At 36.3% G+C, this 19,390-nt stretch overlaps 1 protein-coding gene across 16 annotated transcripts in view; it reads right to left on the bottom strand.

The window, feature by feature from the left end:
- Window positions 1–19,390, bottom strand: part of Dys (Dystrophin) — a 1,073,030-nt gene that overhangs the window by 6,895 nt on the left and 1,046,745 nt on the right. For 12 of the 16 annotated variants that reach the window (XM_083123868.1, XM_083123866.1, XM_083123867.1 and 9 more), the window contains 6 exons: window positions 18,850–19,106; window positions 16,139–16,189; window positions 12,818–12,955; window positions 10,407–10,644; window positions 9,509–9,623; window positions 5,373–5,507 (listed from right to left, as the gene is read on the bottom strand). In XM_083123868.1, the coding sequence (XP_082979994.1) occupies window positions 5,373–5,507; window positions 9,509–9,623; window positions 10,407–10,644; window positions 12,818–12,955; window positions 16,139–16,189; window positions 18,850–19,106 (934 nt within the window). Of the gene's footprint in view, window positions 1–1,093; window positions 1,108–5,372; window positions 5,508–9,508; window positions 9,624–10,406; window positions 10,645–12,817; window positions 12,956–16,138; window positions 16,190–18,849; window positions 19,107–19,390 lie in introns of all 16 variants that reach the window. The other 4 variants (XM_083123869.1, XM_083123879.1, XM_083123873.1 and 1 more) reach the window with 3 other exon arrangements.

Genomic DNA, 19,390 nt, shown 5'->3' with positions numbered 1-19,390 from the left:
GGAACTGATGGTCACCCACCACCATGAGGAAATTGGCAAGCTACGAATGACTATTGTAGCCTGGTCATGGAAAACTTACAACAGTGTCTGGGGGTTTGCCGTGCTAACCACACATCACCCCATAACTTGATTGCCCACCTCTGCCTATTGTTACTTTCTCTCGACCACTTTTCTATTTTAAAACTTCACTGCTCCTGCGGAAAAAAGTTCTACCATGTTCTCAATATTCCTACTGTGTTCTAATGTTCCATTATGTATTACCTAATGACCTAATAGCAATTTTAAATACAAGGAGAACTGACAAACATAACTGTTTCATATCAACAACACTTTGACTCATTTTGTAACCTTCCACAAATTTTGCCTTCAAGATTTACACAAGTGGAAAAACTATCCTATGTTGTGTAAATTATCAGATCTCTCTACTTCTCCTGCATTCACCTTTCTATTTAATCAAAATGTAAAATGTATAGTTGGTAACTGTTGCCATCCATGTGACCATAAGCAGGCATATCGACAGTTTATTGTTGGGGGAAGGGAGGGTTCAAGTACAAACAATTCTCATGTATAAATTATTACCACATGTCAGATGAGAAACTCAAGTACCAATAAAATGAAAATGGACTCTTCTAGAATGGTCAGTTGGTAGAAAGGAGCATCTATCCCCTCCCAAACTCCTAGGCTAGTTACAACTATGCACGTGACTACATTAACTATAGATGGTTTAAAAAATTACAATAGTGTTCTATCTAATCATACTAAATTCTAATTAAACCCATTCATACTAAAATAGACAGAGAATACAGCCAATAGGAAGAAAAAAAAGATCGCTACCACTTTTTAAACACTCAATACGAAAAAAAGGAGAGACAGTTACAACAAAGAGTTGCTAAGTGCCACTGAGATGGTGATTTCAGAGGTGTGGAAGACTAAATGTGCTAAAAAACACAAAAAAGGTCAGTGGGGGAACAGACAAATGTGCATAACAGGAAGGGGCAGAAAACTGTCTATGTATAGAGAGAAATAGATAGATAGAGATACAGAAAACACAGTGCAAACTCTGTTTTCAAAAGTAGAAGTTCCAAGAACTGACCTAAATCCTGCCCGCTGCTCAGGTAGTTCCAGGAAATATAAAAACAATATATAATATTATGATCTTTTTCCTTACGTCTTCTAATTTTAAAAACAAACAATTACATCAACAACATATTAAATAGTCATAAACAGAACAGCATTTCATGCTACAACACATCAACAATTGCTCCAAATGTTAAGACTTATTCATAGTTAATGGATTCTTGAGACTAATAACTTCTTCATATGTACGAGGTTTGGCTAGAAAAAAACCGGATTGATGTTGCTATTGACAAACAACGAATGCGCGAAGGGTGAGCAATGCATGATTCTATACTACCATACCCTGCCTACAGGATGACTAATTGCCCTGGGTGCAGGCCTCTCAGTTTCACTGTGGCACTTGGACAAAGCGGAACGTGCATCTGTGCTCCGTTGGAAAAATGCTGAGTATTAAAATGGAACAGCGTGTCAATATGAAGTTCCTTTACAAACTGGGGAAATCCGCAACAGAAGCGTACAACATGTTAAAATCTGTGTACGGGGATGAGTGTTTATCACGCACACAAGTGTTTGAGTGGTTTAATCGGTTTAAAGAAGGACAGGAAATGATCCAAGACAACCCACGTTCAGGACGACCATGCACGTCGAAAACGGAAACAAACATTCAAAAAGTGAGTGATGTGATTCGAAAAGATCGTCGATTGACCATTAGAGCAGTTGCTGAAATCACAGGAATAGACAAAGAAAGTGTTCGACAAATTTTACACGAGAATTTGAACATGAGTAAAGTGTGTTCAAAACTCGTGCCAAGGAACCTGACATTGGAACAGAAGGAAGCTCGAGTGAACATTTGTATGGACACTTTGAAGAACATTGAAACAGACCCTACATTCTTAGAGAGAGTGATAACCTGTGATGAATCGTGGTTTTTCACGTACGACCCTGCCACAAAGTGCCAATCAATGCATTGGAAGACCCCGAGTTCGCCACGTCACAAGAAAGCTCGCATGAGCAAGTCCAAATTCAAAGCCATGATGATTGTCTTTTTCGACATTCGAGGCATTGTGTACGTTCATTGGGTACCCGAGGGTCAAACTGTAAACCAACATCATTACATTAATGTGCTGAAAACCCTTCGTGAGCGAGTAAGAAGACGACGACCTGATTTGTGGCAACGGAAGTCATGGATTCTGCACCAAGACAATGCTCCTGTCCATACGGCCCTGTCAGTGAAGACATTTTTGGCTAAATATGGCATCCCAGTGTTAGAACATCTGCCGTATTCGCCGGACCTTGCTCCCTGTGACTTTTTTTTTTATTCCCCAGAGTGAAGTCCGCCCTAAAAGGAACCAGATTTGAGACAGTAGAAGCTGTGCAAAGAAAAGCGACGGATGTAATGAACATGATTTCCGAAAATGACTGGCAACACTGCTTCTAGCAATGGAAAATTCGTATGGAGCGGTGTACAGATCGTGCAGGGGAGTACTTTGAAGGAGATAAAGTTCCTGTTGTACAAAATGCCGAATAAAAGATTTCATAGCATCAGTCCGGTTTTTTTCTAGCCAAACCTCGTATATGCCTTCTTTTGGGGGGGGGGATGGGGGGGGGGTTACCAAGGATATGTGGAATTCAGTACACAACACACCTCTACTTCAATCATTATAAATGAAGGAAAAATTCTAAATTATCATCACATGATCGAAAAGGTGAATGTTTTATAATGTACATTGCAAGCATCTTGTTCAATGCTTCCTGATTCTCGCAGGTCTGACAGTTGTGATGCAAAACTTGCATCTATGGCATTTCATTGCAAATGGATTACTGTGGAGTTACGAAGCCAAACTCTAGCTGCAGGATGATTTACACAACACAGTCCTGCTTTAGATGGGAGCTTTTCCTTTAGCATTTTCGCTAGCATAAAAAGCTTCCAAAAATCCTATAGCATTTTTTATAGCAGACCCTACTTTACATGGAAGCATTTCACGTAACATTCTGGGTAGCAATTGCAATGCGAAGCTTGCAGAGCACATTACATAATATAGACAACATGAAAGGCATACGAGTTACAGAGTTTCTATTTTTAACTAATAAATTTAAAGAGGAAGATATGTAATTTAAAAGAGGAAATTGTTATTTAATTGATGAAATATCGTGTAAACAAACTGAAACTCTACACATTTTCTTTTTTAACAATAAGTAACAATCAATTTCACCTATGTATTGAGATATTTCTGCCCATGAGCCAATGACCAGTGTTTACAACTGAAACAATTAATTTATTCTTACATAAGTGTACTGTAAGAAGTGAAAAAGAGATTACTTGAAAAGCAAAATTATCGATATTGAAACAAACTGCAAAAATAAAAATATCAGAGATTTCCATAAAGGTGAAAATGAATTTAGAAAGGGGTGGCATGCCACTGACCAGTTGAACTTTTGTTAAAGAAAGACATGAATTTCTGTACAATAAATAGAAGTTGGAGAAAACATTTTTTTTCCAACTGCTTGGTATATTTTCCCAATATTTTGCATCCAAGGCCATTTACTGTCATAACAACTATTAAGCACAATTTACAGAGTGACATTTTCTAACAGTCTGCAAGTCCACATATCTTACTTTATGAAGGAATTGTTTTTTTATTTTTTTCAAAACACTGAGAATAATTAAGACATACTTAGCAGTTATTAATCAAAAATCCAATCTACTATGAAACCCATACATATCAGATATAGAGTTATATTATGAAGTAATGCACAAAGAATAAAAAGAAGCAATTTGAAATTAGAAAGAAAGACAGCCACAACACAATTCCTTGCAAATAAATATGCAAGCTATACATATTTCTTGTAGATACCATCTATTTTTCGATTGTTAACTTCAATGTTTCTGCAATAATAAATAGGGAAATTTAACATTAGAATGGAAAATATCATTTGATAAAATGAAGAAAAGTAGTAAACAATCAAGGGTAATGGATTCATTAATTTAATCGAAGCCAGCATATATTTGGTCTATTCAAGTTTCTTCTCTTTTGTGCATAATTTTGTTTCTTTCTTAGATTTGAACTTTCAAATTATAAAATGAATTACATACCACACCAACTAAAAGTTCTATTTTCAAAATGAAAGGTAAGGAATGTTTCTTCATAAACACAGCCTGGCAAGTAGATAAAAATGTCTATAATACTAGTATTAATAGCAATCTGGTGCTTAAAGAATATATCTATTTTTCAATGTTTATATTATTGGTTTGGTGGGTGCTGCAGCAGATTTGTTTACTCTTACCAACCTATTCAATGCTCTACACTTTTTATAATTAGCCATCGATTTTGCTACTTGCCTGAAGAACCTGCTAGAAGGCCAGTGAAAAATAATTGCTCATCAAAAAACTGCATACTGCAATAAATTAGTTGGTAACAGTAGACATGCTGCATTTTCAATTATAGCAATTTATATGTGCAGTGGCAACAATTCGGTGTCAAAACTGGGGGGCAAGGAAAGATGACTTTCTTTTTACTAACAAGGCCATTAAGAGGCCATAGTGTGTGTGGGGGGGGGGGGGAAGAGTGGAGGACAAATGTCTCCCTAATTGCCACCACAGTACAGGCTTAAAACATTGTGACACTTGATTATCATCTACTTTGTGCCTGTGTTGCGTGCCTGCACTAGAATTGCAATTTTTTCATGGTGTCAACTTGGGATACATCTTTGCCCAGTGAGTCAAAAATGAGACATCAAAATTGGGCAGTTGTTTGTCCAGGACACAGATATTAGTGCAAGAATTGGGATAATCCTGGACAAAACAGGAACAAGTTCTTACTATAGCCTGATCATTGGTTAACCTCAGAGCTCAGTATTGTTTGGACAGACCATGTATTTGATGTAACATTACACTTGATTATTTCTAATCTTGAGATACTGAGATTCCAAATGCAATGATTGTTTCCATTAAATAATATGGTAAAATTTATATATAATTAAAATGATAGCTAAATATAAATAAATTGCAGATACTTGTATGAATATACAGTAAACACACACATGATCATCATCTCTATTTTAACCAGTATAGTAATTAGTTATTCATATTTGATATCTTGCAATATACTCCAGTAACTAAAAGAGACAGCAGTTTACATGCTGGTTACCAAGAGTTACATGCAAAACTACAACACCAGATAGAAATTACTACTGCCATAATAATAAAAAAAATATTTTTCGATACCTGAAAGCAAATAAAAAAAAGGTTTTCTTTACAAAAACAATACAAAAGAGTTGCTGATAAGGGCACCAACCTGCCATGTGAAGCAAATTCCCCACATTCTGTGACACCCCGACAGAAGATGCAGGTCCACTAGACACGGGAGGAGGCGGCGGCCGCATCTCTGCTCGATCTAAGCTGCCACGACCTCCATCCACCCATCGCCCACCTGAGAATCATTGGCAGAAAGCTACATCTAACAGCCAACAGTATACACCATCACCACCACAACTCCCATACCCATTAAATTTACACATAAAAACAATTGCAGGATGGCGACTGTACCCGCTAAAACTTTGATATTTTCATACATCTTACAAACTTCTATTAAAATACGAGTAGCAAACATAAAAGCGATTTCCATGCTGTTTCCAGTTAGTAAACATTAAGAGCAGACAAAAATGAATAAATCTACAGCTCAGTATGCAGTGCCAACTGCAATTTTTACAAAGCTCAACATAGTTGCTAAATCTCTATTATTTTACACTTTGTGCATTAGTTTCACATGTCAGGGTGAAAGAAACAATAGGAAATAACAACAGAGTTACTACTAAGACCAATTAACAGGTGCAGAACAGTGCAAAATATTTCAAATTATATACATTATGTATACAAGGCAATGTGTTCAATATTTTAGGCATCACATTCATTTTTCGCAAATATGTTTCATATTTATTATGGCTAGATGCAATAATGCCACTTAGTAAGTAATTTGAATGGATATATGCAGTGAAAAACCACAAATTTCATATTAACGAAATATGCAACTCTGCAATATACACTATATAACAGTGATATAAGTGCAAGTCATTTAAGGAAACCCAGTTATCTTTTGTTTCCTTCCTCATCCATTCTCCAGTTTCCTTAGTGTTGCTTCCCAGACACTTACAAATACCTGAGAAGAATACTCGAGAGAAGAATAGATAAGGAGGTAAGCAGAAAAGAAGTAGGAACTGGATTTTATTAAAGTGAAAGTAGATTGTTGTCATATCAAGAATCTGCCTATGAAATTCAAAAAGGGAATATACAACACCTATTACATACCGAAAGTTATGTATTTATGTTATTAATCAATTCAATGTAGCATTTTATTATTATATTATCTTTATTGTATTATCATTATCAAAGTGTTTTTTTTCTTTGCTTTGCTTTTATTCATTTAGTATCTTTGACAAGGGTTGGTTGTAAGAACGGCCCACAAAGCTGAAACACGCCTGCTTAAATAAAGACTATTCTATTCTATTCTTTATTCTAGTCTATTGAACCAAGGTTTGAGGAATTAAAAAGTGGAGATGAAATCCTTAAGGAGTAGACTTTGTGAAGTGGGTAGCACAGCTATGATGCCAGAGGTTCTAGGTTCAAATCCTGGCCTGGGCATGGGTGTTCGTTGCGAGTGTCCCTTCATCAATATCATCACTCATCCTCATTATCACAATTAGTTTAAAGTGGCAGAAAAGGAATGCTAAATAACAAAAATCAAAGGAAATCAAATCCTTAAGGAGTATGGTAGAGAAAACGAGAATAGGTAGAATAATCGATGTCAAAAAAGGTTCTTTTAAATCCATCTCTTGCCCAGATAGGCTAATTAGGACTTGAGAAAACCACCATACAATATGCACCCGACCAGGAATTGAATGCAGGACTCTCTGATTACAAGAATAAGTGATGAAGAGATTCACCAGTGTGAGTGTGTGTGTGGGGGAAGGGGGGGGGGGAGTGGGGTAAAATTAAAACTGAAGGACAGAATAGTTCGGGCATAGATGAGGTGGTTTGGACACATTAAGATGGAAGTTTGACTTCTATGTCAACCAAGACAGACTAGAAATAATAAAGGTTGATGGTCACTCCATGTCGGAGTGTATCTTGAAGTGTTACAATTACATGTTAAGGCAAGCAGAAAATTTCAGTAATAAACATAAAGAATGCATGGGAAAATAAAATGAAATGTAAAGGGAGGTTGAAACTCAAGGAAATAACCTGTCATGGTATCATCAACATTACATCATAACCATGCAATTATTCTCGCACATTATATTTATTATAATAGATTAGTTTGAATGACATGAAAACACTGCAATATGAGTGTTGTTATTACCAGCAATATGAGCTTGTCAACATTTCTATACAACAACTAGTATTATAGGACATGTATTTATATTTCTTACAATACGAGGGGCGTTCAGTATGCCTAACACTCGCCCCCTTCCCCCATCACGTAGAATCATAATTTTAACATGTGTAGAAAGTAGACATCTTGTGATGACTTTATGCCGAAATGCAAGATGTTTTACCACATACTATTTTCTAGGCAGGTGTTGGCAGTAGAGCATTTGTAAGAACGTGGTGAAAATGGAAAATACTGAGGTTCGAGCTGTCATCAAGTACTTGAAATTGAAAAACCTACAGCCAAGGGAAATTCATGAGGAATTGGTACACACATTAGGGCAGTTTGCTCCATCATATCCCACCATTGCGAGATGGTGCTGTGAGTTCAGCTGTGGCAGACAGTCATGTGAAGATGCCCACGCAGGTGGGCCACCATTAACCGTGACCACTCCACATTGAGAAGATCCTTGACATGGTTATGGCAGACAGACGAGTCACCATCAGGTATTTAGCAGAGAGTATAGGGTTGTCAACTGGCACAGTTAACATCTTAACCAATCATTTGTGTATGAAGAAAGTTTCGGCATGATGGGTCCCGCGAAACCTGAATGCTGATCAGAAGAGAAACAGAGTGACATGTTCAAGGCAACTTTTGGACATGTATCGAGCAGATCCAGAGGACTTTTTGGCCAGATTTGTGACGGTGGACGAAACATGGGTCCACCACTTTGACTCCGAATCCAAACAAAGCTCCATGCAATGGAAGCACACCAGCTCCCCAACCCCAAAGAAATTTCGTGTTCAACAGTCAGCCCGAAAGGTTATGGCAACTGTATTCTGGGATGAAATTATTCTTGACTCTCTCGACATATCAGCTACGTCAGAACTGGATATGCTTCCAAGCTTTTGAGAGTCAACTCCATTCTCAACTTCAATCACCAAAGATGAGCATGATGTTAACTGTCGAAAGCTCAGAAGCATATGCAGAATTGACCTGGTTGATATTCTGACAGAATTTCTTCATCAAATTAATATAATGTACAAACAATGAACATATTAATTTAATATCACACACATATACACAACAGTTCTTTCCTCAATTTGACTGCAAAATGTGCATGAGAATATAATAATAATTTTCAATGAAAACTGAACCGAAAACATTCCGAGGACAGTCTAGTACTTCTCTCAAATATATAAATTTATTATCCATTATTAAAATTAGATAAGGACTTACTTAAATTTACTTTCGTTGCCTATTAGCTTGTAGAATATGATACTGGGTAAATAACTGTACGTATTAATTAGGCATGTTTAGTCAATAAAACTTGTAGAAAAACAAAGAAGATTAAAGCTGAATCCAGTCATCACAACTACATTTACACGATTTCAGTTTTACACTGTGATGGCCTAAATGAATGCAAAAGAAATCTGAAACAAGGGGGACTTATATAATGCTACAATTAATGTAGAGAGGACATGTTTTAATATACTTGGATAACGTTTCTCTCAAATCTCTCCCACTACACTTATTTCTATTCACTAATACTCTCCATGCATCCATACCCATATCTAATTCTATGTACAACTAAAACAACTGAAATAAATTAAATCAACAGAACATTACAAAATAAAATGCAATGTTAGGAAGTTACTATTTACATAACCACTATCAATATTGCAGTTCTTGACTCAGTCACTTTCATAACTGCCAACTTAATAAACAGTTACAGACTAAATGCCCTTCCCCCACCCTTCCAAGTTCAAGAAATGGCAGTATAAGACTTAACTTATCACACTTTGTACTTTAGAAATGAATGGCAAGAACTAAGTAAAAAAATGTTAGTTAACATACCCACATTAAGCAAGGAATTACAGAAGACTATTAGAGATATTCAATTCAGATCTACTAAGACCTTCTACACCATTAAATGCACAATACATTTCTAATTTATTTAAGAATAGAGTACCATATTTACAACAACAGACTTGGAATGATTGAACATGGAAAAGACACATAGTTTGATTAACTATGTAACAAAGAAATACAAATAATTGCCTTACCTCCTCCATCGTGGTAGTGACCATTGATTTTTGCTGGCGAATCTGTTGCTAATTGTGATGCTGTAACGGACCTTGTTTGCAATGTTCCTGTCTTTGATGGCGACCCAGAATTTGGCTGTAATACAAGCAAAACATGTAATTGTTGTAATACCTTCTGACGAATGTACATTGGACTGATAGTTTCGATGAGTCCATTGTTTTGGTCTTAACTATTATACTACATAAGCTACATTTGTACTATCATAGTAAAATATGGACTATGCAGTGACATTGCCAGAAGCATGGATGAAATATCATTAGGAATATAAGCATCGTTAACTTCAAATTATTGGGATGAGGAGCAATGTTTGGCATGGATTACTTTGGATTTCAAGGGGTGACAAAGCCTTCAAGCAATATCATAAAGCAAACATCTTTGAGTTAACCTAAATTGCAATTATTATATCAGTATAATTTTTATAATAATAATAATAATTACTAAAATATTAATAATATGCCTATAATTATTAATTCCCAATCTTTAAAGTTAATTCTAACAAAGAGGAGTTTACATATTATCTATATATATATTACACACACACACAGAGATACACAATAAATAAGAATTGTTGTGGTAAACCATAAAGACATGAAAAATTTGTACTTAGCTTCAAGAACATGACAGTGATATTAATTGTATCTTTTACTGACAGATGGAATTCTATAATACACCCTGAAAATCCCATTTGGAAGAACATATAACAGAAAACAATGTGGCTGATTGTTGCTCTGTTCATGTGGCTACTTCAATTGTAGAATAAATTTCCTTTTAAACAAAATATACTCTTACGTCTCGTCTATATTTTTCGATGCCTGTATCCATGCTCACAGTTATGCTCTCCACTGAAAACTATCGTACCTCATCAAGCAACTGTCGTAACCTCTGCAACTGGGCTTCCAGCTGCCTATTATGGTCTTCGAGTATCTGCATCCTTGCCTCCAAACGGCCTTTGTGCTGCCTCAAGAGCTTGGCTTCTGCTATCATGTCGGAATCTGCACGAGGGAAATGCGTGTCGTCTGGCGTTGAGCTTGGAGTTTGCTTTGCCCTCAAACGATCGTACTCAGCTTGTAAAGATGCATTCTCTTCTTCCAATTCTCTGTTCATGGCAATGTCAAGAGATTAACATTGTACAGGTACACACACAATTTACATGAAACATTTTAGTAAAAAATAAAAATGAAATAAATTATGGATGTCAAAATTCCGCTATTTTGTTATTGGTCATCTAACAGATTCTTTCTTCTTAATACAGTTTATTCTAGGACAAAACTTATCAAAGCCACTTGGCTATGGACATTGATTAAAGAGCATGGATTTCTGAAAGGGGGAAGAAAAGGGGGGGGGGAGCAAGATAATGAATGTCCACCTGAAGATTATATATTTCACATATAATTTCATTTCAGTCACAGTCTCAATTATGGGGGAAAATATGCCTCCTTTGCCACCCCCATGGAAAAAAAATTACCTTGCTGGCTCTCTCTGGAAAAAATCCTGCGGACGTCCATGTTGAAGAGGCAAATATAATATAAGTGTTTAACTTGTTCACAAAATATTTGGTTATATTGGATTGAGACTATATCGGTTCTCAATATAAATATGGGACATGATAAAAGGTAAAGTGTTCCCCTGTGCATAGCACCACGCCATGAAGGCGTATAGGGGGTGTGGGGGTAACGCCCCACACTTTCTTGATCCGGTCGTGAGTGGGGGTGATGTGATCAGCATCACGCCCCTGACCGCCTTTACCCCCCAGGGTTTCCCCCAGGTACCCATGTTATTCGACGCTGGGTGTGCGCCGGGGCCGTTTCCACCGTTAGAAAAGTTCCCGGATTTGAACCGGCCGGGGATCGAACCCGGGACCTTGAGCATGGTAGTCAGACGCGTTACCGACTGAGCCACCGCGGCCTTTTGGAAGAACATATTGTTTGTAATATTAAATGGTAAATAAAGCATATGCACATCGCGCTACGGTGCCAGGGGTCCCAGGTTCTAATCCCGGCAAGGGTGTTTGTGAGTGTCCATTAATCAATTTCATCATGTCATCACTCATCCTCATCTTTGCGATTAGCCAAAAGTGGCAGAAAAGCAAAGTACAATAAACCAAATCAATCAATCTATCAATTAATAAATAAAGCATTTGGCAATATGTGATATCACATTACTTTGAAATACATTTAAACACAAAGCCTCAATATCAAGCCTGGATGTACAATTTAGCTATTTCTAGGCTATTCCCAGTTTTCTGCCCTATAAACTCCCCCCAAAAAAGTAACCGATCAAAGCTAAAAGACGGACAGACTATTCTAGAGAGTACATTAGCTACTACAATAGCTTAATTACACAGAGTATTTTAAAATCAAGTTATTCAAAAGACAGTGAAGATCTGAGGCTCAACCAGTGATTGAACTTTTGTCTTTGCATTCCATGCCAATACTTTAACAATGAGTTACCATCAAAATTTATGGACTATTCAAGAAAGTTTAAAGCTATTCCTACAGATGACTTTTTGGGTTCTTATGACTGAGGTTAGATCAATAAAGTAAAGATCGATACTGATAATCCAGAGAAGTTCTGTTTTCTTTGACTTTAATACTATAAAAATTCCCATGTACATGTAGGATATTGCTGTACAACAATGATTCTCACAGTGCATAGAGGGTATCAAGGAGAAAAACTTTTACCAGTAACGTTTTCTTCACAGAGGCCTCCTCTTGACATCCAAAGCCCTTGAAAACCAACATTTTTTATCCTGAGTATGTGGCACATATTCAAGGCTTCCATTAACATTTATCTTCCTGTCAAAAACCACAATTTTTTTTCATTACACTATTGGCAATCTATGTAATCAATCAATGCAAGTGCGACCTGCTGGTAAGTGAATAACTTTGGAAAAAGCTTACAAAGCCCTTCCTTAATGCCAAAAACATGGCTGGTGATTCCCTTGCTTTCAACTTGTCAACAGCTCTGCTAGCATGACACTATATTTGCACAGCACTTTCAGTAGGCATCCAATAAAAAAGAAATGGCTGTAACAACTGTTAATCTGCTACTTGTGGTTGTCTACATACAGGATAGAATTGGTTGTTCTTCAATGACTTGTAGTATCAAAATAAGGCCTCAATAACCAATGCTACTAAAGGAAAGTTGTTCGTCTTGATGTGAAAGTTTTTTAGTGTTGTATGGTTGGTTGGCTGGTGCGTAACTCTTTCTCTTTCAAAAATTGCAGATACTGCCATTCACAAAATAAATGCAACAAGTACTCAACTCACCTAATCATGGCTTCCAATTCCTCTCGTTGTTCTGCATCGATGGCTACCATTATCTGTACGGGACTTCGAGGAACTGGCATGGTTTCCCCACCGTTAAGAGACTGGCAGTATTGAGCTATCAACTGGTGTTCATCTTCTCTGTAAGGCACACACAGAAAAATGTTACACTCTACTATAGACATCGGTTGAATATTGTTAGGACTTCACACTGATACCAATATGCTTTCGACTGTTTATATACTTACAGAGAATTTGTAGTTCAACCTGAAAACATGAAGACATTTTCTAGTTCCTGATAAGGTTGTCTTCAAGATACACTTATAGATTTTGGTCTGATTCAAACATAATATTAATGATAATGCATGGGCGTCCAGAAGTGAGGCTAGGGGGGGGGGAGGGGTGACAATAATATGTGTTAATTATTGCATGAATGTGATAAATTCAAATTTAAGCAATGTTTTTTGAGGGAACAACAATATTATTGGGGAAAATGTGCCTTGATTGCCCCCTGGAAAAAATCCTGCAGACGTCCATGTGAAAATGAATATTGTGTATCACATAAACTGCACAAATATCAGAATGCAAATGAAAATTTTAATGAAAAATGAACTTCTGTACTCATTTATGTTACAATAAGTACTGAATATGTAAGCATGGGAAAAAATATTGACATTGTATTGTAAAATAAATGAACTCAACATGAAAAATGGAAAAAATATAACTTGATTTTTGTATCAAGTCACAAGTGTGAGTGTGTCTGGATAAAATTCATTCGTATGAACAATAATATTCTTTCAATATCATATACACATAAGCATGCACCCATGCTATCATGAGAAGGGTAACAGCATATACACATATATATATATGTCCATGCTTAGGTATTCTTGTATTGCTTATTATGAATTTATAATAGCACTGTGTTTCCATTGCATATTTTAAATGTGCAAGTACCTTTTTTTGTACATGCATTAAGTTTGTGCTTTTAAAAATCCTTCATACTATTTTCATTGTTGATTTTATGCTAATTTGTTTCCTTTAATTTCTATGTAACACCATATAAGTATAAACTAACACTAAACTAGCAATTCCATGAAACTATGTGATTAATGTCATGCCTAGCCTGGGAGTTAAGTCTATTTTAAATATTTTTTTAAAGAATGAAAGCAAGTGCTACTCACTTTTCTTACCAACTAAAAACAACATTTGGGCTATAAAGCAGAATAACGTAGCAGATGTAACAACAAAAATTGTATCTAATGTTATTTAAATAATTGATTGTGTAAGAGAATTGTTAAATGATGAACTAGATTCAAACTGTATTATTTCTATGTGGTAATGAAATTATAAATACACGTATCTTAATATGATAAATATACAGGGTGCCATGTAAATGGCACCCACGTACCACAAAAATGTATGGGAGACATCAAAACAAACAAATCTTGTCAGTAACATGTTTGTTGTGTTACTTTGGTTCTACAAATGTTGCAACAAAACACTTGATCGCATCTATGACGTATTATCCTGTCATGAAATGGCACATGCTAGTGTTGCAAGGAACACACATATTCAATGAAAAATGACATACTACCAACCACATTATGTGTTGTAAAATGTAGTGACAAGCATGTTCAGTAACCCAAGTAAACCAATGGTATGAAACAGTGTGGAAAAAAAATGTTTTCAAAAGGAAATGGTGGAAACTGAGGTAGTAGGGAAAGAAATGAGCCTCTGGTTCAAGCATATCCAAGGTTAGTCTGTGTTAGTCACAGATAAGGATCAAATGTTGTGTTGGGTTGCCAGTATACAGGCAGCAAAACTGACTTTTTTGAATGTGTGTAGTGCCAAAACGATGCACCAACAACAAAAATGTTACTCAGAAAAGTTGTTTACTTTGATGTCCCCTATACGTTTCAGTGGTCCGTGGGTGCCATATTACAAAAGAATGTATAAAATAGAAAAATTATATGACATTTTTCCACAGGGTCATTCAATTTATTTTTTTGGAGAAGGATTGCTTATTGCCATAGAAACTGACATAAAAACTTTGTGGCAATAAAATAGAAATATGGAAAAATAAAGAGAAAAAGTAAGTAGCAAATGCAAATATAATTTTAATCTTGAACTCTTAATACTCACACATCATTAGAATTTGTCAGTGTCATTTCCCAGTATGTATCTATTTGCACGTATAAGTGACAGAATACTAAGGTAAATCAAAAAGTAAGATACACCCCCCTGTATAAAATAAACAAGACACATTAGAAAGAAAATCATTATTGGAGAAAAATGCATGAACATTTAACTTTTTTCGACATAGTTACCAAGGTAGTCCAAGATTCCAAGCACGTTTTGAATTGTGTGACCAGTTTTTGATTTCTTGTGTGTAAAAATTCCGTCCAATTTCAATTGAGTTGACTTTTGTGCTCATCGGTTAACAATCGTGGCACCCAGTGAGAGCAGTTTACTATACACCCAACTGGTCATGGATCAGCATAGGCACACTATTTAGTTCACTTGCAATCTCTTTTAATTTTCACATGTGGTTGGCAAGGATGATTGCATTCACATGCTCTGTTTTGTCGATAGTGTTCCAGATGCAAGCTGCCCGACACACAGTTCGTCGTGCACGTTCGTTCTTTCAAACATCTGGCAATTTCCTGATCATGGGATGTGACATTGCATTCCCACCATACAGCTCGACAATTTGGCGATGGATTTTACTCTGATTATGCCTTCATGTCCAAAAAATCGGACGACTGAGCGCAACTTAATGTTGGACGCTAACTCAGTACGACATGCCATACTGACACGGTGACTACTCTCATATTAAAGCACCTGCAGCATGGCTGCTTTGGGTATGGGGAGAATACATTCCGGTCAGTGCTGCCACCAAGCGTGATTATTTTCTCTCTTTTAGTACAGGAACACAGCTCGGTTGTAACTTACTTTTTGATTATTAGGTGTATGTAATGTTTCCATTTATAGATTTGTAGAATCACAAATCAGAGACATGGTGCAACACAGAAATATACAGTTTTAAAATTAGAAAATAAGAAATTCAGGTGAGAAGTGTACAGTACAGTAGGGGTCAGTCTTATCATCACAAATGGAGTTCATCATATAACAATTTTACACCAGTCAAGATTGGAACAAGTGCACTTATCCTAAAATTGATAACACACAGCTCTAAACTGACTACAACTGTGCTACATAAATTGTGGTAAATGCAGAAAACAGAATTAAAAATCAAGAAATAATAATAAAAGGTGTGGTCGAATATGTTACTAACAATGTATCATACCAGTATATACTCACTCCTTCAACTTTCCATACATTAACTGATCTTCCATTGTATCTCTTGGTTGGCTTTTAATAATAATGATTATATAAAATTGTGTTAATTAGCATTATAATATCAATAACTATCACTATTTATTCAAGTGTGATAAAAAATCAGGGATTAGTCCATGAACTTTGCATAATATTGTTATTTCTGTTCCAGCAATTAACAAATACAGATTAATGCACTAATTCCTGAATTTTACATAGTTATTTCTTGTATAGGTAGGTATAGGGTGTATACTTTAGAATGTACACATTTTCAGATTGATATTTATTGCATTACCTGAGAAGGTGTACAAGCCAGATGAACTCATCAAATAACACCATAACTTTGAAACAATAAAGCCTTGAAATTTACTTCCCAAAGAAAAAGAAAGGAAAACATGACTAATTCTAGCTCAAGTTACAAAAACAAAGTTGATGTGAGAGATGTAGATATTGCATCAGGCAGAGAAAGATGTGAGATTTGCAATACTCGACTCATGATTTGTGTTCATGGTGAGAATTAGATCTAATGTTTCTAAAAACCCTCATTCCTCTATTTTCCCAACATTCCTCGAATAAAGGTACTGAAATGTAAAGAGCTTTATTGTCTTGAAGATATTATAATATTTTATTCAACAAATTCATCTAACCTATATACTTTCTCAGATAAAAATGCCACTCACCATGCTTGAAATTACTGAGGTTACATTTGTAGATCAAAAATACAGAAGACAACAAAAGAATATGAATGAACAAAATGTCCTTAACTAAAGCAATTCAGTTTCTTTCCTGAGAAACATGAACTTAACTGCTTAGCATGTTCTATTAATGATAACAAATTAATTTGACACATGCTAACACTACATCAAAAGAAAGACAAATTATATTAAATTTAATCAAATAATAGGAAGCTTATTCTCATAATCACGTTAATGAATGTTAATCTGATTGTGATTTATTCTCAAATTTTACACAGTGAAAACATTTTCAACTTATTACTTTCTACGCACAAAAGAAGAGAAACTAGAAAACAATGTGAATAGCAAGCAAATCTTACTGTCATACCCACTTAAGGCTCAGCTGGACCTTCTGTTCATGCCAGGGCAGCTGTTTTTGAATTTTCCTCTCCTTTCTGAAAACCATTATTCCAAAATTTGAAAAACTGCACATGTTTACCTTCTAGAGCATTTACATGAATATTTGTGTGGTTTGCTTTCACTGTTATCTCGATATTATCAATAGCTTAGTACACTTACTTAGCCATGAAACGGTTGAGAATATCTAGGCAACACCAAAAACAAACCACACGATGATCCATGTGAACACTTAACCTATGGGGCACGACCCACTGCTGAGTCCCGAGGGGGGCATTTGGTGAAGTCGGGATCGAAATTTACTGTGTCTTAAAAACCTATTACATTTAAATTACTAAAATGTATTGTTTTAACAATTTGAATTCAACCTGTGTTGTACTAAACTCCATACCAGCTAACTGTAGACCAGGTGAATGAGAACAAGTCTCTGCGCAAGTAGTGATGTGAGATGGCTCCACCAATGAACAGTGATTTGTTGTTGTTGATTTGGTGTTTTGTCCACTTTATGCAAAATAAGGCTAATCGGGACTGGACCTACAGTTTAAAGTGGGATCCGAACCACTATGAGCCTCCACCGGGTATCAAACCCGGGACCCCTTGATTACAAGGCGACAATGCTATCGCTGCGCCATCGGGGAGGCCCTCAATGAACAGTGAGAGAAACAGGATTGTGTAATGGACGATGGGAGTTTTAACGATCTTCTCCTTCACTATGCAGCGTTGCAAACTTTTGAAAGGATAATATCGAACGCACATGGCAAACGGACCTTATTTTTGTCTCCAGGTTCGTACGATTGGTTTAAGAATTTCTTAGGGAAATATTAGGTCTGGACTGTAAGTCCGTACATGTATGGTCAGGACCATATGGTTGGCAATGCTGCACTTTCACCACTCGATTTTCCTCCTCCTCCTCTACAGATATGTGCAGCCCTGCTCTACAGTTAGCTGGGACAGGATATAATCTAAATTCCACATCTCTGTTATTCGCCCTCTACCATTGCACATTAGTCTCATTAGTTCAGTGAGTAAAAAAAAATGTTTTCAATTTCAGCATTTGTGTTTAGTTATACGTTAGACTAGAGTAAATTAGTATTTTAAATTACACATTTACTTTTCTAGGATGAAGTATGTGTAACTTTTTTAAGCAAGCATAAAAGAGGGTTTCTAGTACTCGATGTTAGCAAAAATATGATTATAAACTAGGTGCACACCCCTACAAGTAATAGTACCAGCGCCCATGCTTATGGATCCCATGAAGTGTAATATCTTTCAAGGTGGGTCCTGGACTGAAAAAGGTTTAGAACTACTGCTCTAGAAGGAATTCTAAGCAGACGTAACTTTTCAAATTTTGGAATAACGGTTTTTCGAAAGAGGAAAATTCGAAAACAGCTACCCTGACATTGGTCAAAGATCCAGCTGACTACAGTGCATCAAATACAAAAATAAAAACTGGACTGAAACAAATTCCATTCAACCAGACCTCAAAGAAAATCTTTAAGAGTCAGATCATGAAGTTTTCATGCTATTTGGCCAGATCTGAATTAGTAATTCATTTTTACCAATTTTGGATGTTATAGCAGTAGTGAATTTAAAAACCATGCTTACGAGTCGGGTGTAGAATTGCTCCTGCCACGCAACTCAACCTCTGCTAACCGAGAAGCATACATTTCAAGGCGGGAATGCATGTCTTGGCTCAGTGTGCTGTGCTGAGGGGATGGTGCAGGGCTCTCCAGAGCATCTCCTTCCAGAACGGTCTGCACGGGGAGGTAGCCAACGCGAGGGTGCTTCTTGAAGTATCGCTTCGATTTGAATTTATTCCTCAGAGCCCTTGTGAAGTCTCTAACATCCTCACCAGATGTTGTCTGCAACAAATAAATACAGAAATTAGAATGTACTACTGATGCCAACATAATATTGATTAGACCTGTATACTTAAATGGAAAATAATCCAGAACATGAGAAAATGTATGGCTCTGTTAAAGTAAATAACGATTGGAGGATCTGCATAAATGAAGAAATTAATAGCATCCTGAAGAACAAATATATTGTTAGATTTGTGAAATGAGAATTAGATTGTTTGGGCACATCAAAATAATTCAACATCACTGTCTATGGGAGAGGAGGGGGGGGAACACACACACAAGAT

Source organism: Lepisma saccharinum, chromosome 6 (genome assembly GCF_977018435.1).
Source record: "Lepisma saccharinum chromosome 6, izLepSacc3.1, whole genome shotgun sequence".
Taxonomy (NCBI): Eukaryota; Metazoa; Arthropoda; class Insecta; order Zygentoma; family Lepismatidae; genus Lepisma; species Lepisma saccharinum.
This window is presented reverse-complemented; position numbering and strand designations above follow the sequence as displayed.